Source organism: Pelecanus crispus, chromosome 2 (genome assembly GCF_030463565.1).
Source record: "Pelecanus crispus isolate bPelCri1 chromosome 2, bPelCri1.pri, whole genome shotgun sequence".
Taxonomy (NCBI): Eukaryota; Metazoa; Chordata; class Aves; order Pelecaniformes; family Pelecanidae; genus Pelecanus; species Pelecanus crispus.
Window position 1 is genome coordinate 115,988,371 of NC_134644.1, and position 16,765 is coordinate 116,005,135.

The window sequence follows — 16,765 nt, forward strand, 5'->3', positions numbered from 1 at the left end:
CACTTGTTAGTGTAGTACCCCGGGGATCAAGACTGGAGCCAGTACTGTTCAACACCTTCATTAATGATGTGGATGATGGGGCAGAGTGCACCCTCAGCAAGTTTGCCCATCATACAGAAGTGGGAGGTGCAGTTTATACACCAGGAGACTGGGCTGTCATTCAGAAGGACCTCAACAGGCTGGAAAAATGGGCTGAGAAGAACCTCACAAAGTTCAAAGGGAAATGCCAAGACCAGCACCTGGATAACCCCATGCACCCGTACAGGCTGGGGACTGACCAGCTGGCAAGCAGCTTGGCAGAAAAGGACTTGCGGGTCCCAGTAGACACGAAGTTGACCATAAACCACCAATGTGCCCTTGTGGCAAAGGAGGCCAACAGCATCCTGGGCTGCAGTAAGGAAAGAGTTGCCAGCAGGCTTAGGGAGATGATCCTTCCCCTCTACTCAGCACTGGTGTGACCACATCTGGAGTGCTGGGTCCCATTATGGACTCCCCAGTACAAGAGAAGACATGGACATGCTGGAGACAGTCTAGTGAAGGGACACAAAGATGAGTAAGAACTTGGAGCATCTGTCAGATGAGGAGAGAGCTGGAATTGTTTAGCCTCAAGACAACAAGGCTCAGGAGGAAATCTTATCAATGTGTATAAATACCTGATGGGGAGAGGAGGGGGGCAGGAAGGAGTAAAGAAGATGAAGGCAGACTCTTCTCTGAAGTATCCAGTGAGAAGAAAGGAGGTAACAGGCACAATTTTAAATACAGGAAATTCTATTTAAACATAAGGAAAAGATTTTTAATGGCAACATGATCAAACACTGGAACAAGTTGCCCAGAGAGGACCCAGAGAGACTATAGCATCTCCATCCTTGGAGATACTCAAAACGTGACCAGACCTTGATCAACCTGCTCTATTTAACCTGGCTTTGAGCAAGAAGGGATGGACTAGATGATCTCCAGGAGTGCCTTCTGACCTCAATGATTTTGTGATTTGTCTGTGTTTGAGAACATTTTAGCATCCATATCAGACTGAGAGTGACCTAAACTTGTCCAAATTGAGGGTAGGGTAGATTAGTATCTCGATATGCATTATCAAAACCCCAAATTACTCATTTTGTATCTAGAACAATAAGGATAAGGATATATTAGAAAGAAAAGCAATTATGGCAGTACACAGTCAGACGAGCAATCCAACCAGTCATTCTGCATTTAAGTCTGCAGCCTTCATCATTTGATTAGCTAAACCAAGTCAAACTTGCTAGCTACTGATTCCTTTCAGTGATCATGTAGAAGGGCTGTTTCTGTAACTGAATGGGTCTGTACGTGTTCTGCCTGATCAGAAAAAGGCCGTGACACATTAAGGAGAGAAGGTAGATGTCTAGGATCATCAAATGGAAAATACACCTTTTTCAGACTTACACCACGTCAATATTTTTTAATTTTATCAAGTAAAAGACTTCATTCACATGCTAAAGACAAGTTGTTTCATTTAAAAAAAAAAAAAAAAACAACCAAAACCAGAAGGGGAGACATAGCTGAAATTCAGAAACTTGATCGCAGAACGTCAATAGCTCAGGAATCTCTGAAAAACTATGGGCCAACAGACCAAGCAACTCCAAAAGTGAAGTAGGGAGAAAAAGGAAAATGAGGTGGTGATAGTAACACCTGACTCACTACAGGATCATGACATTCTAATGAAACTATCCTTAACAAGCAGTGGCACCTATTAGGATTCAAATAATTAATATAAAAATCAGTGAGCTGATACGGAAGTCCAAATTTAGCCATATTCAAAGCAACAATAATAATTCAAGTTATTTGAATTTTGTTCAAGCTCATAGTTGCACTTCATAGAAAAATACAAGGGAAATACCTTTGCTTTACTTTTGGTAGCAGCTTCTATATTAATGCTTTTATGTATTCCAGCTGCAGTATCCACCCTATGCCATGCACCTTCACAACTGGTAGAATTTGTATGTTCTTTTGTTTTTGCTTCTAAGTCACCTAAGAACAAAGAAAAAGACAGGGAATTAATTTACAGTAAACTGTCTAAACATCTGCGTTCTTGGGATACACATGCTCCCTTAATGCTCTATAGAAAAAAAGAGCTGTTATAGTGGCACAAATCAAAATACTGCAAGCATCGATTGTTTCCTGTACAGTACCCAAAGTTTACATTCAATTCATAAAATTAGCTGGCATTAAGAGCACCATGCTCACACTCTTCAAATTTTATTTTCAGGTAGCTTATCATATTAGCATAAGCTAAACAAACCTTTTCATAAAATGGTGTTTGCAAGGTACTGTTAACATAGACCAAACTCCAGTAGAAAACTAGAAGAGTTATATCTGCATAAAGCCAATTTTCTTACACTGGAGAAAGGGTTTGACTGGGATAGATAGCAGTGAACTGGTGATTTCGAAGGATTATGTTTAAGAGGGACAGGTATGTTTCTGAAACCATCAAACCCACGAATAATCTTCTTGATTACGAGATCAAATCCAAACTAGGAGGTATTGTTCACATGAGATCTAGAGGCTACCATTTCAACAAATGAGCTCCTGCTTCAAGGAAAACATCTGGACTCCCTAGAACACTAAAACCAACTTTTAAAGATGCTCTGATCAGTGAGTAAACAAGTATGAAACAACAAACATTTTTTGTTTGTGGTTTGGGGGGGGGTGGATTTTTTTTGTTTGGTTGGGTTTTTTTCCATTTTTTTTTTTTTTTTTTTTCCCTGTTCTTATAGTAGATACTTGGGGTTTGAATATACTTCGTATTTCAAGTAACACCCTCATGTTCCTGACCTCTCAGCTTCCTCTCCATCTGCTGCTCCTTAAGTAGGAACTGCATACTGGTACTGCTGATAAAGATTATTATTGCCAGTACTACAGAATATCAGATGGCAGTAACTATTAATATCTTGGCCACAAAATGACCCACATACCTACTTTCTCCAGCATTTATAGCAACCCTCATACCAAGAGAGCTGCAGAGCACATTAGGGTATTTTTCTATTATTCAAAACCACAACTATAACTATAATTTAATTGAACAGAGGTCACGAACTCAATGAACTCCTGGTATTTTTTGACAAAAATCCAGACTATTGTATACTGATTTTAAGCACACTAACACTAGATTTTAAAATAATAATAATCATTAGAGACCCTTTAAAAATATTTGCAGGGTCCCAACATGAGAAAAATTACAGCTGTAAAGCTGCTTCAAGGAAGCAGGCTCCGTAAAAGCCTGATGGATATTTTTCACCAACGCAAAAAAGTACTTAAGTCACTGCACTGACTGTACAAGCAGGTTCACAAAGACTGATGTTGCCACAGTTCTATCAAGAGCAATAGAGATGCTTTCAAATGCACTCATCCTTTCCTAAACATACTTTATTAAGTTGATATGCACCAAAACGCATGCTATGATCTTTACATATAAAATTTGGGAGGAATCTCCTGAATTATTACTTTAAGTTAATCAGATATCACGGGAGTGTAACTTTCTTTTTTTAAAGATGGCAGAAAAAAATTGTAGGCTATGTTTTATGCACACATCAGCTCAGCTATAACCCAAATTGTTTTCCTTCTTTCCCTATATCCTCTATATGAACAGACCAATTTTCTGGGGTTTTTGTTTGGTGTTTGGCAACACATTTGTACAACTTTTTCAACAGGAAAACTCTAAAAGGACTTTAATTATTACAAGACATTCTGGCAGTTATCCAGTATCTGGAAACACTGAAATATCCAAGACAATTTAGGGTAGTACTTAATATTAGAATGTTCTCTCTTCTAAGTTTTTAGGTTGTTTTTCTAGGGGAAGGGAGGGTCAGGGAGGCGCTCACAGCAAAAAAGATATTTGGTGAATGAAAACTAGAGATTTTCTATCATGGATTACTCTTAATAGTCTTTAATAGCTATATACAAGTAATTCTTAACTACTGTTATAACCACTGTCTAGGGCTGACCCTTCTGTTCTATAATTACCTGGAAACACCTCAGACAACTGCGAAATCTCTTGGCCGGTGTCACCTCCTGATGAATCAGACTGCCTTAGCAAAGCAACAGGTTGCCTTTTCTTCGGAGATGTAATATAGTAACCAAAAGATGGCTATAAAACAAAATTACCCCGGAATACAGCATGAGTAAACTTAATAACAAATAGGTTCAGCGGGCTTGCAAAGCAGTTTCAGCCACAGTGCCTCCCCAGTTGGTGTTTGGCTCTCATACCACTGAGAAATAACATACGTCTCCTAGCATGCAAATGCCTAATCCAAATACATACACTTCCAATATATACATAAAATAAACTAAACAACTTATTTATACCAGTTAGACAAAAGAAAGTACATATGCTCTCATCATCCCTGCCTGGAGGCATGTTCTGCTGCTCAGCCTCTGCATGCACCAGGACAGAACATGCCAACTCTACAAATTCACCAGGACACGACTGAATTACACAAGCATATTTGACTTCTTCCTCCCATTGCACACACTTTCCATTTTTTTTTTTTTTTTGTCTGCAACACAGATGAGATACTGTCTACCAACAGCAGATGAGACAGGTATCAGATAGATGCAAGAAGCATACAGAAGTATGTTGGTATGTTAGAATCTAGGTGACTATAATTTTTATTGAAGTCGGGCATTTGCCTAGATAGCACGTCAGGTACCGATAGCCATTCAAAGATACCCTCACTGTTCAAATACCCCTGTCTGAGCAGCATTTCATTCAACTACTATGTGGATCGTTTGCTTGGACCTCCAACATGCACCCTGTAATTAGTGTATTTTTGTCTCTCTAATCCTACACATAATTAGTTCCTGACCAAAAGGTGAAGATCAACATTCATCGCTAGCACCAGCTAGCCCTTCACATCAGAAATTCCAAGTGGGAAACAAAAGCCAATCCAGACCTGCCACGCACAGACAATTTCCTTCACAAGTAAACTTAGAAAAGTAGTTCTCAGAAAGAATGTTACAATATAAGAAAAAAGAATTAGTGCTAGCTGTTGTTGCTCTTGTCCTTTCCTTGTATCTTAATATTAAGATACATACCCGTTTCACATCACTGCCTCCACCAAGACAACCAAGAGCTTCAGACCTCTGACCAAAGAACTCCCCCAAAGACAAACGTAAATAACTGGCATCTTTATCAAGATCAGATGTTCTCAGCAGAATGCAGCTATTGGCAGATTTCCATGAAGTATCTGCTAATTCAGATGCATTCAGAATGTCAACTTTTTCCGCCTGCAGACAAAGACATTTCAGAAGTTGTAACTTGCAAATAAATTAGAGAACTATTCTGTTTACATTCAGATAATTAGTTACCTGTACAAGTTTGTGTGCTTTCTCAAATTCTTCCTGGTCTTGTGCAATCATAGCTGCTGCTTCAGCTTAAAACCAAAGAGAACGTTTATTAAAATAAGGCATAAGTTATTAAGTGCTGTCATTACTATTTTGTATCATTAAACTAAATTTTGAGGGACAGATACTGCAATACTTAATTCTACATCTGAGACAGTTTGGGACACACAAGGAATTATTCCATCCTGTTATTGTGAGAAAAGTTCATATGAAATTAGTTTTAAAAGAGTACTCCCTGGATCTTTAGGACCCAAAGTGAAATCAGCATTTAGCTAACTAACTTAGTGGTGAATAAAGGAAGTCTCTTACAGCCTTAACTCCAAACCAAACTATAACTTTTCATAGGTTATGCTACCCATACTAGCTAGAATTGAGTATCATGTGGCTACTTCCGAACAAACTTTTACTACATTTGGTTTTGAAAATTTCATCAAGGTGGTACCTGTGGAGCAAAAGAGACAGACTGGTTTGCACCAGTTCATGAGATACCTGTGCAAATAACAGGCCCAATAAATCAATACTTTTAAATTCAAGTGCTTGTATTATTTTCACAATTACCATTTACAGAACAACAAACACTTAAAGTCTCTTCACCAAAATGATGTGAAAAACTGCTAACCAAGAGATATTCCTCTACCACCTTATTTCAATGTTAATGTTATCATGAAGCCCATCAAAACTTATAAAATATGTGGCCTTGTACACACAGCATCCCTAATCATAGAGGACACAGGGCAAATGGAGGAATAAGTCAAGAATGGACATAAACTTGTAAAGTGAATACAGCTGTTGTCCATAAAATTACTCATGGGAAGTTGCAATACACACTCTGAGGAAAGAAATAAAGTTGGAATACGTCTTTACTGAGCAATCCAACTGTATTTCCTAAAGGCAACCTAGCACTATCAATGACACATTGTTATATCCAGTTGAACTCTAGGTCAATATCAGTTCTTCCTTAATCCTCTGTATAAGCCATACAGCATTCTGAAGACTTCCTGAAGCACCAAAGTGTCAAGTGAGCAATCCTGCACTATTCTATACAAGAATACATTGTGTGCACAGTTTGCCGACAGAGATAGACATGTCATAAATGAGACTCAGAAACATCAGATGTAACATTTCCTTTCTGTCCCTACAAATAAAATTTCTCAGCTGTCAAGCATCACACTCAAGCATTGCAAACAGACAGGCAAACTAGCAGCCAGAAAAATGCTAACCACGTTGAATCTCCAAGCACGTGTCTTCTACCATGTGAACAGGTAAGCCAATTGGCTTGAAAGCAGAATTCCTTTAAAAACCCATCAGGTGGGAAAAAGGCTAAACAGCCTTGGAAAAATTTACAACAGTCAAATATTCTAATCACTCAACAACTCAAGTCTGAGATGCAAGAAGTGGCTGAAATATCCTGGCATTTGAAAAATAACGAAGGAGCTCTGCTTTACTGACATAGTAGGTAGAGAATTTTCTACCACATTGGATCATATTTGCGTGTTCCAGCAGAAAACAGTGTTGAAAAACATTATTTCAACCAATCAACCCTGTTTGATCACTCATTCAAAATAAACAATTCCAGACAGCAACATAGACAGCTGTGCTGGTTTTGGCTGGGATAGCGTTAGTTTTCTTCATAGCAGCTAGTATGGGGCTATGTTTTGGGTTTGTGCTGGAAACAGTGTTGATAACACAGGGATGTTTTAGTTGCTGCTGAGCAGCACTTACACAGAGTCAAGGCCTTTTCTGCTCCTCACCGCACCCCACCAGCGAGCAGGCTGGGGGTGCACAAGAACTTGGGAGGGGACACAGCTGGGACAGCTGACCCCAACTGACCAAAGGGATATTCCATACCACATGACGTCATGCTCAGCATGTAAAGCTGGGGAAAGAAGAAGGAAGGGGGGAAACATTTGGAGTGATGGCGTTTGTCTTCCCAAGTAACCGTTACGTGTGACAGAGCCCTGCTTTCCTGGGGATGGCTGAACACCTGCCTGCCAATGGGAAGTGGTGAATTAATTCCTTATTTTGCTTTGCTTGTGCGCATGGCTTTTGCTTTACCTATTGAACTGTCTTTATGTCAACTCACGAGTTTTCTCACTTTTACTCTTCCGATTCTCTCCCTCATCCCACCGCGGGGGGGAGTGAGTGAGCAGCTGTGTGGTGCTTAGCTGCTGGCTGGGGTTAAAATACGGCAACAGTATTCTCTTTGAAAGAAAGAACAACCTCGAGTGGACCATGGACATCTTTAGAATGCATTAGCCCATCCATATGTCACTTTACAAACTAGAAGAGACTAGGAGAAATACCGTTGCACACTTTGCTTGAATCTGTCTAGTAAAACAGATGACCAGATTATATTTTGGTGTTAAGGAATTGATTTGTCTACAGTATGACGCGCATATTATCCAAGCCTGTATGACAAACTTACAGACTCTCATGAAGATCAGTCTGCAATAGCTTAAGGAGAACAAACAACTTTAAGTAAATAGAGGTTCAAAAAGCCTGGAATTTGTTAGAAGATGAGAGTCCAGTAAAGCCCCTCAATAAACTCCAACATTTTTCATTACCATTTTTCAGCATCAAGACATTCCCAAGGGGTTCACAAAAAGAACCCACCAGCTAGTGAACTCAGCAGCTCTTTTCACATTCTAGTACATTCTGTAGTAATTTCTTGTTTACAATTATTTCCTGTCTTACAACCATCATGCAATACAGAATGACTACTGTTTCCTTGTCTTGAAAGAAAGCATAACAATAATTAAAGTCCAAAGGAAATATTGTGGAAATGACAGCTACAGGAGTCACTTTTGCTCATACAATAGGTACCAGTGACACATGTTAGAATGCTTTTTGAAACAAAACAAAAAGACTCTTCATGTAGGAACCATGGAAAGAAGCTATCAACTATAACTAATGACAATATCATTATAGGCTACTATCAACATCAGCTTTCAAATAATTTGTAGTATCTAAAGCCTTGAGGCTTTGCAACACCAAATACTGATTTAAGTGGGGAAAAAAAAAAGCAAGAAAGTTTACTTAACACTATTACAGATAACAGCTAACTAAAAAGGAAAAAGATTACATACATCCAGTAATGAACTCCTCATTTATTTTATCATCTTCAGACAGATTTAAATCTTGTTCTTCATCAAATGAAGTATAATACGCAAGATCAGTCACCCATTTGCCCTCTTCATTTTGGTAGACAATGCTGTGTGGTAAATCACCTGAAAGATATATCAAATGCTACACTGTTGATTAAAATAAAAAGGAATATGGCAAAGTCTCTTAAGCTTAGATTAAGGAGTTAAAAAAAAAAACGTAGCTCAAGTTGCTGCAACTGCAAGCTTAAACTAGTTTCATCATCAAATAAACAAGTGCAGTATACAACAGTCAGTATTTTTTAAAACAAAAACAAGTCAAAATTTATTCATGCTACATTGGTTTTTTACTACCAACTTGCACAACTGAAGAAAAATGCGTAGCTTACAATTTTATTTCTTTTTCCATGTAATGAAGTCTGGTCACAATTGTATAGATGGGTTATATTTAAAGCAACCTACCTTTCTCTGTTGTAGCTAAACTTATGTTCTCACAGCTGTCTGCAGTTGGAGACAGGTAAGTATCAGCAAGACCAACTTCACAATCAGTTCCATCTGTCCGAGGTGCATTTGCACTAAGAAGAACTTTAGGAGTGGTGTAGTGCCCCAAAAATCCTCTTGCTGTGTGTAGTACTTCTGCATCAGAAGCAGCAGCCTGACACTCAGAGGACTGTATTTCTTGCTTTGGAAGGACATCCGAGACATCAGCTTTATGGCTGTTCATGCACTGAAGACATAGTGAATCTAATCGCAACTCAGCTGCAGTGCAGGAATCTAACACATCTCCAGCAGTCGTGGAATTCTTAGAAAACAATAATAATTTTAAAAGTGTCAGAAGTGCAGTTGATAACTGTGCTAATGGTTGTAGGTACAAAATAGTCCAAGTTAACTATGTTTGAAAAATATATCTGAAAACAAAGTGGTGTTATTAATGTTTGTTGTGGTTTAGCCCCAGCCAGCAACTAAGCACCACGCAGCTGCTCGCTCACTCCCCCTACCCCAATGGGATGTGGGAGAGAATTGGAGGAGTAAGAGTGAGAAAAACTCCTGGGTTGAGATAAGAACAGTTTAATAATTGAAATAAAGTAAAATAGTAATTATAATAATAGCAATATAATAATTATTATAATAATAATATACAAGGCAAGTGATGCACAATGCAATGGCTCACCACCCACCGACCGATACCCAGACAGTTCCCAAGCAGCAATCCCTGCTCCCCAGCCAACCCCCCCCCCGCCAGTTTATATACTGAGCATGACGTCATATGGTATGGAATAGCCCTTTGGGCAGTTTGGATCAACTATTCTGGCTGTGCCCCCTCACAGCTTCTTGTGCACCTGGCAGAACACGGGAAGCTGCAAAGTCCTTGACTAGCATAAGCAGTACTTAGCAACAACTAAACCATCAGTGTGTTATCAACATTCTTCTCCTACTAAATCCAAAACACAGCACTATGCCTGCTACTAGGAAGAAAATTAACTCTATTCCAGCCGAAACCAGGACAATGTTTTGTAAAGAAAATTTGGCTTGTTAGTTCAATCTCTAATAAGTTTTCAAATATAAATGCACTGCCATACTCTATATGATAAACAGAAATTTAAATGACAATTTCATACCAGTTGCCGTACTGCTCTGGGCAGCATTTCTCTTGGCACAGGACATCCAGTTACCCCTTGATTTTGTGAATCTTCATCACTAGCATTTCCAGAGTCTGCTCCTGTCACAGCCTGGGAAGCATCAGGAACCTGAAAGTTTTCCTTTTAAAAAAAAAAAAAAAAAGAAAAAATAACATTTAAGTTACACTAGAACATATATACCGAAGGAAAAAAAAAAATTAACACTACAGTTGTTTTTACAATGTTAAAAAGTTCCCTAGTAAAGAGATTGTCATACTTTGTTCGCTCATGTGCAACTGCCAGAGGCATCTCTAGCTGCCAGCACCACGACCAAGGACAACAGTTCCTGGCTATGCCAATCCATGCATCTGCCTCTAAGGGCACACACAGCAAGAAGATGGAAGATCTCCTCTTATCCCTACTACATCGTTTCATTCCCTTTAACAAGAGCACCATGCTACTCCTCTTCCCCTTCTGGTTGACCCACTGCTGGATGAGGACTCCAAATCCAACTCAGAACCTGTCGTACCTACCCCACTGCCTATCTACAATGGCAGTGAAGCAGCAACATCTTACACAATTAGAGAACACCTGAGGTCAGAGAGAAGAACTGTCATTCTCACTCTTCAACCAACCACCTATTCCCTTCTTCACATACAGCCATAGATGGGCAACTGGCAGCCTATGCAGACTGCTTTTACAGGGTTAACATATCACTTCCCCCAGCTCAGAAACTCTGACGTCAGTTGGGAAATTTCTGAAATTTCAGAAGCTACAGTTCATTTAACTGTTTAAATCAATCACACTTTCCCATTCTGGTCAAGCATGCAACTACTAGGATTGCATCCATTGTTGCAAAGCCAAGAAAATGGAAAGGCACTTAATCCCTGGCACTCTGTTTGTAATGGAGCTAACTGCTGCTCAAAAGATAAACCACAAGCCAGACAGTTGCTGCTCTACGTTTACCTTTCACACACTGACCACTTAAATAAGAGACTTATTTACTCTCCTGGAAAAACAAGTCTCTGTGATACTATACACTTAAAACCTTGGAGATTGCTGCCCAAGATAATAAACCAGTGATCAAAAAGATTTTATGAACTAGTTGTATGATAGAAAATAAGTGCCAGCATGTTATCTTAATAGCTACAGAACCAAAAACTAAAACAGAACCTTTTGTCAGTAGTGAATTAAATTTCTTTTCAACAAGTTTAATCAATGTCTTAAAAGAAAATTCCATTCTGTTCTTTGAATTTTGTTGCAGTTAAAACTGTAACTCTAAGAATAGCAGCAAGTTAAACTACTGAAAGCAGTTTTGTCACAGAACCATCAGATTAAAATTAAGCAGTTCCTACACAGACAATAGGCCCATCTCCTGAATATTACAAGCAAGACCAAAAGCTGGCTTTAGTTTCAGTTCAGCTGACCAGCTTGCTGGGGCTGGAGGGGACAGGGCAAAGCAAGCATTTTATTGGTATTAGCTTTCTTATAGACATTTATCTTACATCAAAAATTTCTTGCATTCAGAGGGTCGTAATCAAAATTAAAATCATGCCATCACAAGATGATGTTATCAGTGGAGGATTCTGCTTAGTTACCAATGACATCATTTCCCTTAGGGGATTTGGGAGGACCCCAAATGCTTATCTACAAACATCTTACCATCTCTGACACTAAAAACCACCACTAGGAAGCTGAGAGGAAGCAAGGTGTGCAAGAAACATTCAAAAAGAATGCCTCAGAGGTACAGTAAGTTCAGACCAGCATAAACAATCCAAAACTCTAAAAGCAATTTTTACTTTTGTAATAAGGATTAAGAAATGCAGTATTAAATAGTCCAGCAGAAAAAATCCATTTTCAGGAAATACTACTGATGCTGTATTAGTTATTACAGGATTTCTCTGAGGACAAGCCTCCATCATCACAGAGAAAGGACAGAAATTCAGTTTTAGGAGTTTGGGGGTTTGGGTTGGGTTGGTTTTTTTCCCCTCCTTTGCAAGATCAAGTAACAGAATTGACTGCACAAGGTTCTCTGCCAGAGCTGCTTATCAGGAGAAAGGAGAATGCTATGCACAGGATAAACAGAAGCCTGAGGAGCAGGGTTAGAGGGGGGTGGGAAACCTGAATGGAGACTTGAATACTTGAATAAAGGAGACACCATAACAGGTAACTCTTCAGCTTTGCTGCAAGCCTTCCTGACTAATGCCTCTTGGGACAGCCAGCTACTTACCTAATTCCACCTTATCTCTTAACCAGCAAGACCTTCATAACAAGCAGATGAATCAGCTGCTAGCTCTGCACTACAAGGAAGAGGGAAAAAAAAAATACAAAAATAGCTACCTAGCTTCTTTCCTTTCCTTTTTTTTTTTTTTCCTCCCAAGGAAAACCTTGCAGAGGGAACAGAAAAAGTCAGAAGCTCACTCAAACAGCTTTGTTTCTAGTTTAGAGCTGTATTTGCTATCTTTAAATTTAAAAAGAATCCTTTGCTGCTACCTGTTGGATAGTATTTGGGTTTGTCAGGAAAGAAATAAAACCTAGTTCACCCTGGCAGACAACTCTCAATGCTGCTACCATGTTTAAGGGCCATTGGGCAGGCTGACCTTTGAACTTTACTTTAAACCTACTTGAAATAAGCCATTTTCAGAAAGCTTCAGTGCTGTACAGCATTCTGAGAGTTTCTGTATGTCGGTGTCTCCTCTTGTCATTTCTGGTTCTATCAGCTGCTCAAAATAGGCTTCCAGTTGGTTATCAAAGAACTCTTCATCATCAATATCCTCATCTATTGGAACAGAAGAAAATATCGTATTCACCTTTCATGGACATTTTATATCACCTGACATACTATCAAAGAAACTCTGTGATTTTTAATACATTGAGTCTCACAATACACTCACACAGTCAGAGCAGAATTATCCTGGTTTTCCCTTAAAATAACTGGGTCACAGAAACAAGTATTTGTCTTACTCCACGAGTAGTGATATACAGCAAAACAAGATGACTATAAGCAAGCATGTTAACTCCCAGGCTATCAAGTTCTTCCTTCACATCTTCCTTCACATGATCTATACACCGCCACATTCCAACTAGCAAATCGGATACATACTCATAAATTAAAAGTAAAATATATGTAACATTTTTCAAACTACGCAGAAAGTAACTGAAGCATAGTTCTATATTTCAACGGGGAAAAAAAAATGTTAAGTGCTATGACTAAGAACAGTACTATTCCTGTTTGCCAAGTGAGCAGTTTTCCAAGACACAATTTTTCTTGTTTTCTGGCTGTTTTTTTAATTTGTGGGGGCTGGGGGGAGAGGAGAGCTTCCAGGGCTTTTGTTTGGTTGGTTTTAAAGACCCAAAAATCAGTCAGCTTTTTAGGGCATGGTTAAATGCACTCCTAAAACCACTGTAAACCATATTCCAAGAAGTTTGACATCTTTACTTTTTATTCTTTAATTTCCAGGAAACAGTATCCTGTATTTTTCCTTATTAAAAAAAACAGTATACTAAAACAGGCCTTGCATTTATAAACTCACAACTCTATTTTGTTTTCCACATAATTAAAGAAATGTTCATTTTCAGGTTGCTGGTGATGGTTTAGGAATTCTCCAGCAATTTTGCCTTTGTAGTACATTTCAATTCTTCTCCCCAAAAAGGTAATTCTGAAGAATCTTCTTAGTATTCCCTTCTGCCAGAGAGCTCTACACAATGCCAAAAATGTACAGGAAAAAAGTACATATATACACACACAGGTAGGTCATCATTATTTTTGCATTCCCAGTTTTGCCAGTGCCCTGTACAAAGAGCATGATTTACAGAAGCACCCTCTTCCAACAAAATGCAATTTAGTTAAAACTGGAAGCTATGGATGCTCAGCAACTTGGATATTACAGCAAAGCAATCAGTATCTGTTACATTTGAGAGTCAATAAATGAAAACTCCACATCGCAGCTCTGATTCCATATATGACACTGGAGAAGGTGGAGGGATTACAGCAGCCTAAGTTTCTTCAGTTTTTGAAAGAGGACTAATACCTATCCTCAGAACAAATGTCCATAGAGTGCTTTAAAAATTATATGAGGACTAGTTAGTTACCTGAATGGTAGACAAATACCTACAATTCAAACTCAAATTAACAACACAGTAATTGTTTTAATCTCATTTACCTATGTCTTGATTTCTTCTTTGTGACACTGAAATAATAATCTGCTATCTTCCAAATAACGAGAAAGTAGATTAATGTATTCTACCTCAGCTGCCAAATTTACACTGAATACAAAATTACATGATAAAAATTAGTACATTGCACACTGAGCAGGAAAAATAAAAAGATCAATTAGCTTCACCAGTACTGGAACCCTGAATAGACAAGTATTTCCAACTAAAGACTACCAACTCCTTAGGAGGGCACGTAAAAGTAATTCCAGCCCTCTGGGTGGAAAAAATAGTACTTATACGCAGCAAACTATTAACTTAATTTTTTATACACTTAACGTGCAAGTGAAGTTATGCAACAAGAAAGAACAAGACGACTTCAAAAGACAGTCATGACATCTGTAGGTATAATAGGGAGAAATCCAGTAACCCTACTTGAATGCAGGGCTGCTTGATCTCAAGATGGCAGTAAATCTATTTATCACTCTGCCTTCCTCATTCTTGGTCCATCTGAGGACATACTCTGTCATCCTTCACATTATGTGCAAAGTCAACTGCATTAATAAAGAAGAGCATGTTTCTCATTCAGCAGCAGCCATTGGAAGGGCAAAGAAATTTCAAAACCCTTGTTTAGTTATACAGAATTCAAGCTCTCACTTTTATCCCTGCAGATAAACTAGACTTCCAACTTGGATGTCACCCTACACGTGTGGCATCCAAAGAGAACTGAAACTCAAGTAAAAGTTAATTCTAGCTGCATGTACACGTTCTTCATCACAAAAGTTTATTTCTATTAATCCAAACTGAAACTGTAGCTAGGGTTACCACTTTATTAAATGAATGCCCATGTTTCTACCTGTATTTTTGATTCACAGTAACTGAGGACTGTTGCTTGATTTTTTAGATGAAACTTCCAATTGTGATTTGAAAAACAAATTCCATAGCCACGTGCTCCTATTAGTTTTAAAACAGCCAGTTTCCCAATGAACACATTTTTCTTTAACATTCCTAACACAGTTTTTGATCAAGCATAATCCTATATTAAATACTTCAGTAAAACAATACCTTTCTTCTTGAGTATGCAATAACATTGTGTCAGAATTCTAGAGTTATAAATACACTTACCAGTGGAATCTTCTTCTGAGCTTGCAAGAGACGAGAGTTTTTCATTTTCCAAAAAACTTGAAAGGCTATTGCTGAGATGATCACTTGAGATTTCACCTTCTGTCAGCTTTTCTGAAGGTTCAGATGGACCAACCTGTGAAAAGCATCCATACAGAAATGTTTCTAGGAGTTACTAGCTATTGTATAAATTCAGTTAATAATAAACAAATAATGAGGTTAATAATATTCCAAACCCCACCACCCTTTTTTTTTTTCCTACTTATCCCAGCAAACATTCTAGTTCCAATGGACTTTGCTTGCTAGCTTCCAGAATGGAAACACGCAAAAAATAAAAGGGGAAAGAGGGAAAAAGCATCTGAATGACACCAAACTTAAAAAAACTCAAAAATAAAATACCAAACCATTGTATTAAAGAGTTTACACTTGAAAAAAATCACCCCCCATTCATTAAGCTGCAATCTCAACTTAAAAGTACAAAGACAACTCCCAATAGTTTCCTATGCTACTAAAACAGTGCTTCTTCAGAAATCGTACACCCAGATCAATCCTTTGTTCATAATTTCTTCAAATGAGCATACTAAATTACTTATAAAGTATATCAGGTGAATCTAGCTAACTGTAAACATTGTATCTTTTATATACCCAAATGATTTTTAAGCACAGCACAATGTAATGTCTGTTTTTGATTTAGTCTCACATTCTTTGTGATAAACAGATCATCTTTGACAGACAGCAAAAAAGTCAAAGTTCAGAAAGTAAAAAATTTGAAAGGGACTTGAATTATGGTTTTCAGATGACAGCCTGTGAGCATTCAACTGCAACTCACTGACCACTGTGGCCCCTGGAAAAATCAAGTGAAAGAAAACAAAATCAATTTAGTAAATACCAGCTGGCACATTAAGGAGCACATACTGGACAGCATCTGGCTGCAGCCTGGGGCATATTTTCTATAAGGGCCATGAGATCTCCCATTCCTGTCTGCCTTGTATCTCTGTGCCCATAATTGTCAGCTTCTCTAACACAGTAGATAAAAACAGCTGAAGCATAGCCCTGCCTGTCAATTCCTGCAGCTATGTGCTAGCTCTGGGACAGAGACACAAAAAAATAAAACCTCAAACCCACACAACACCCAAAGGCAGCAGGAAGATTGCATTCTTATAAATAGTGCGGTTTTTAATGTTGAGGACACTGAAGAAGTCACCTGAACTAGTAATATTCCTCAAAGTAATTAACAAGGACAGGGGCAAGTCAAATCAGGGGGTTATTATCTACTTCAATTTCCAAAACCATTCCAAAAAGTTCCTCACAAGGCTTTTCACTAAGCTGAACTACATACAATTGGGATAAAATCTAAGGTCCTTACATGGATAAAGAACTACAAGAGAGCACAGGGTA

The 16,765-nt window shown here is 38.4% G+C and overlaps 1 protein-coding gene across 1 annotated transcript in view; it reads right to left on the reverse strand.

The window, feature by feature from the left end:
- Positions 1 to 16,765, reverse strand: part of CEP192 (centrosomal protein 192) — a 78,703-nt gene that overhangs the window by 57,188 nt on the left and 4,750 nt on the right. Inside the window, exons 5-13 of the mRNA XM_075704851.1 lie at positions 15,371 to 15,503; positions 12,718 to 12,872; positions 10,094 to 10,234; positions 8,937 to 9,276; positions 8,460 to 8,600; positions 5,338 to 5,402; positions 5,065 to 5,256; positions 3,994 to 4,117; positions 1,871 to 2,001 (exon numbers count right to left, since the gene is read on the reverse strand). Coding sequence (XP_075560966.1) covers positions 1,871 to 2,001; positions 3,994 to 4,117; positions 5,065 to 5,256; positions 5,338 to 5,402; positions 8,460 to 8,600; positions 8,937 to 9,276; positions 10,094 to 10,234; positions 12,718 to 12,872; positions 15,371 to 15,503 — 1,422 coding nt within the window. The remainder of the gene's footprint in view (positions 1 to 1,870; positions 2,002 to 3,993; positions 4,118 to 5,064; positions 5,257 to 5,337; positions 5,403 to 8,459; positions 8,601 to 8,936; positions 9,277 to 10,093; positions 10,235 to 12,717; positions 12,873 to 15,370; positions 15,504 to 16,765) is intronic.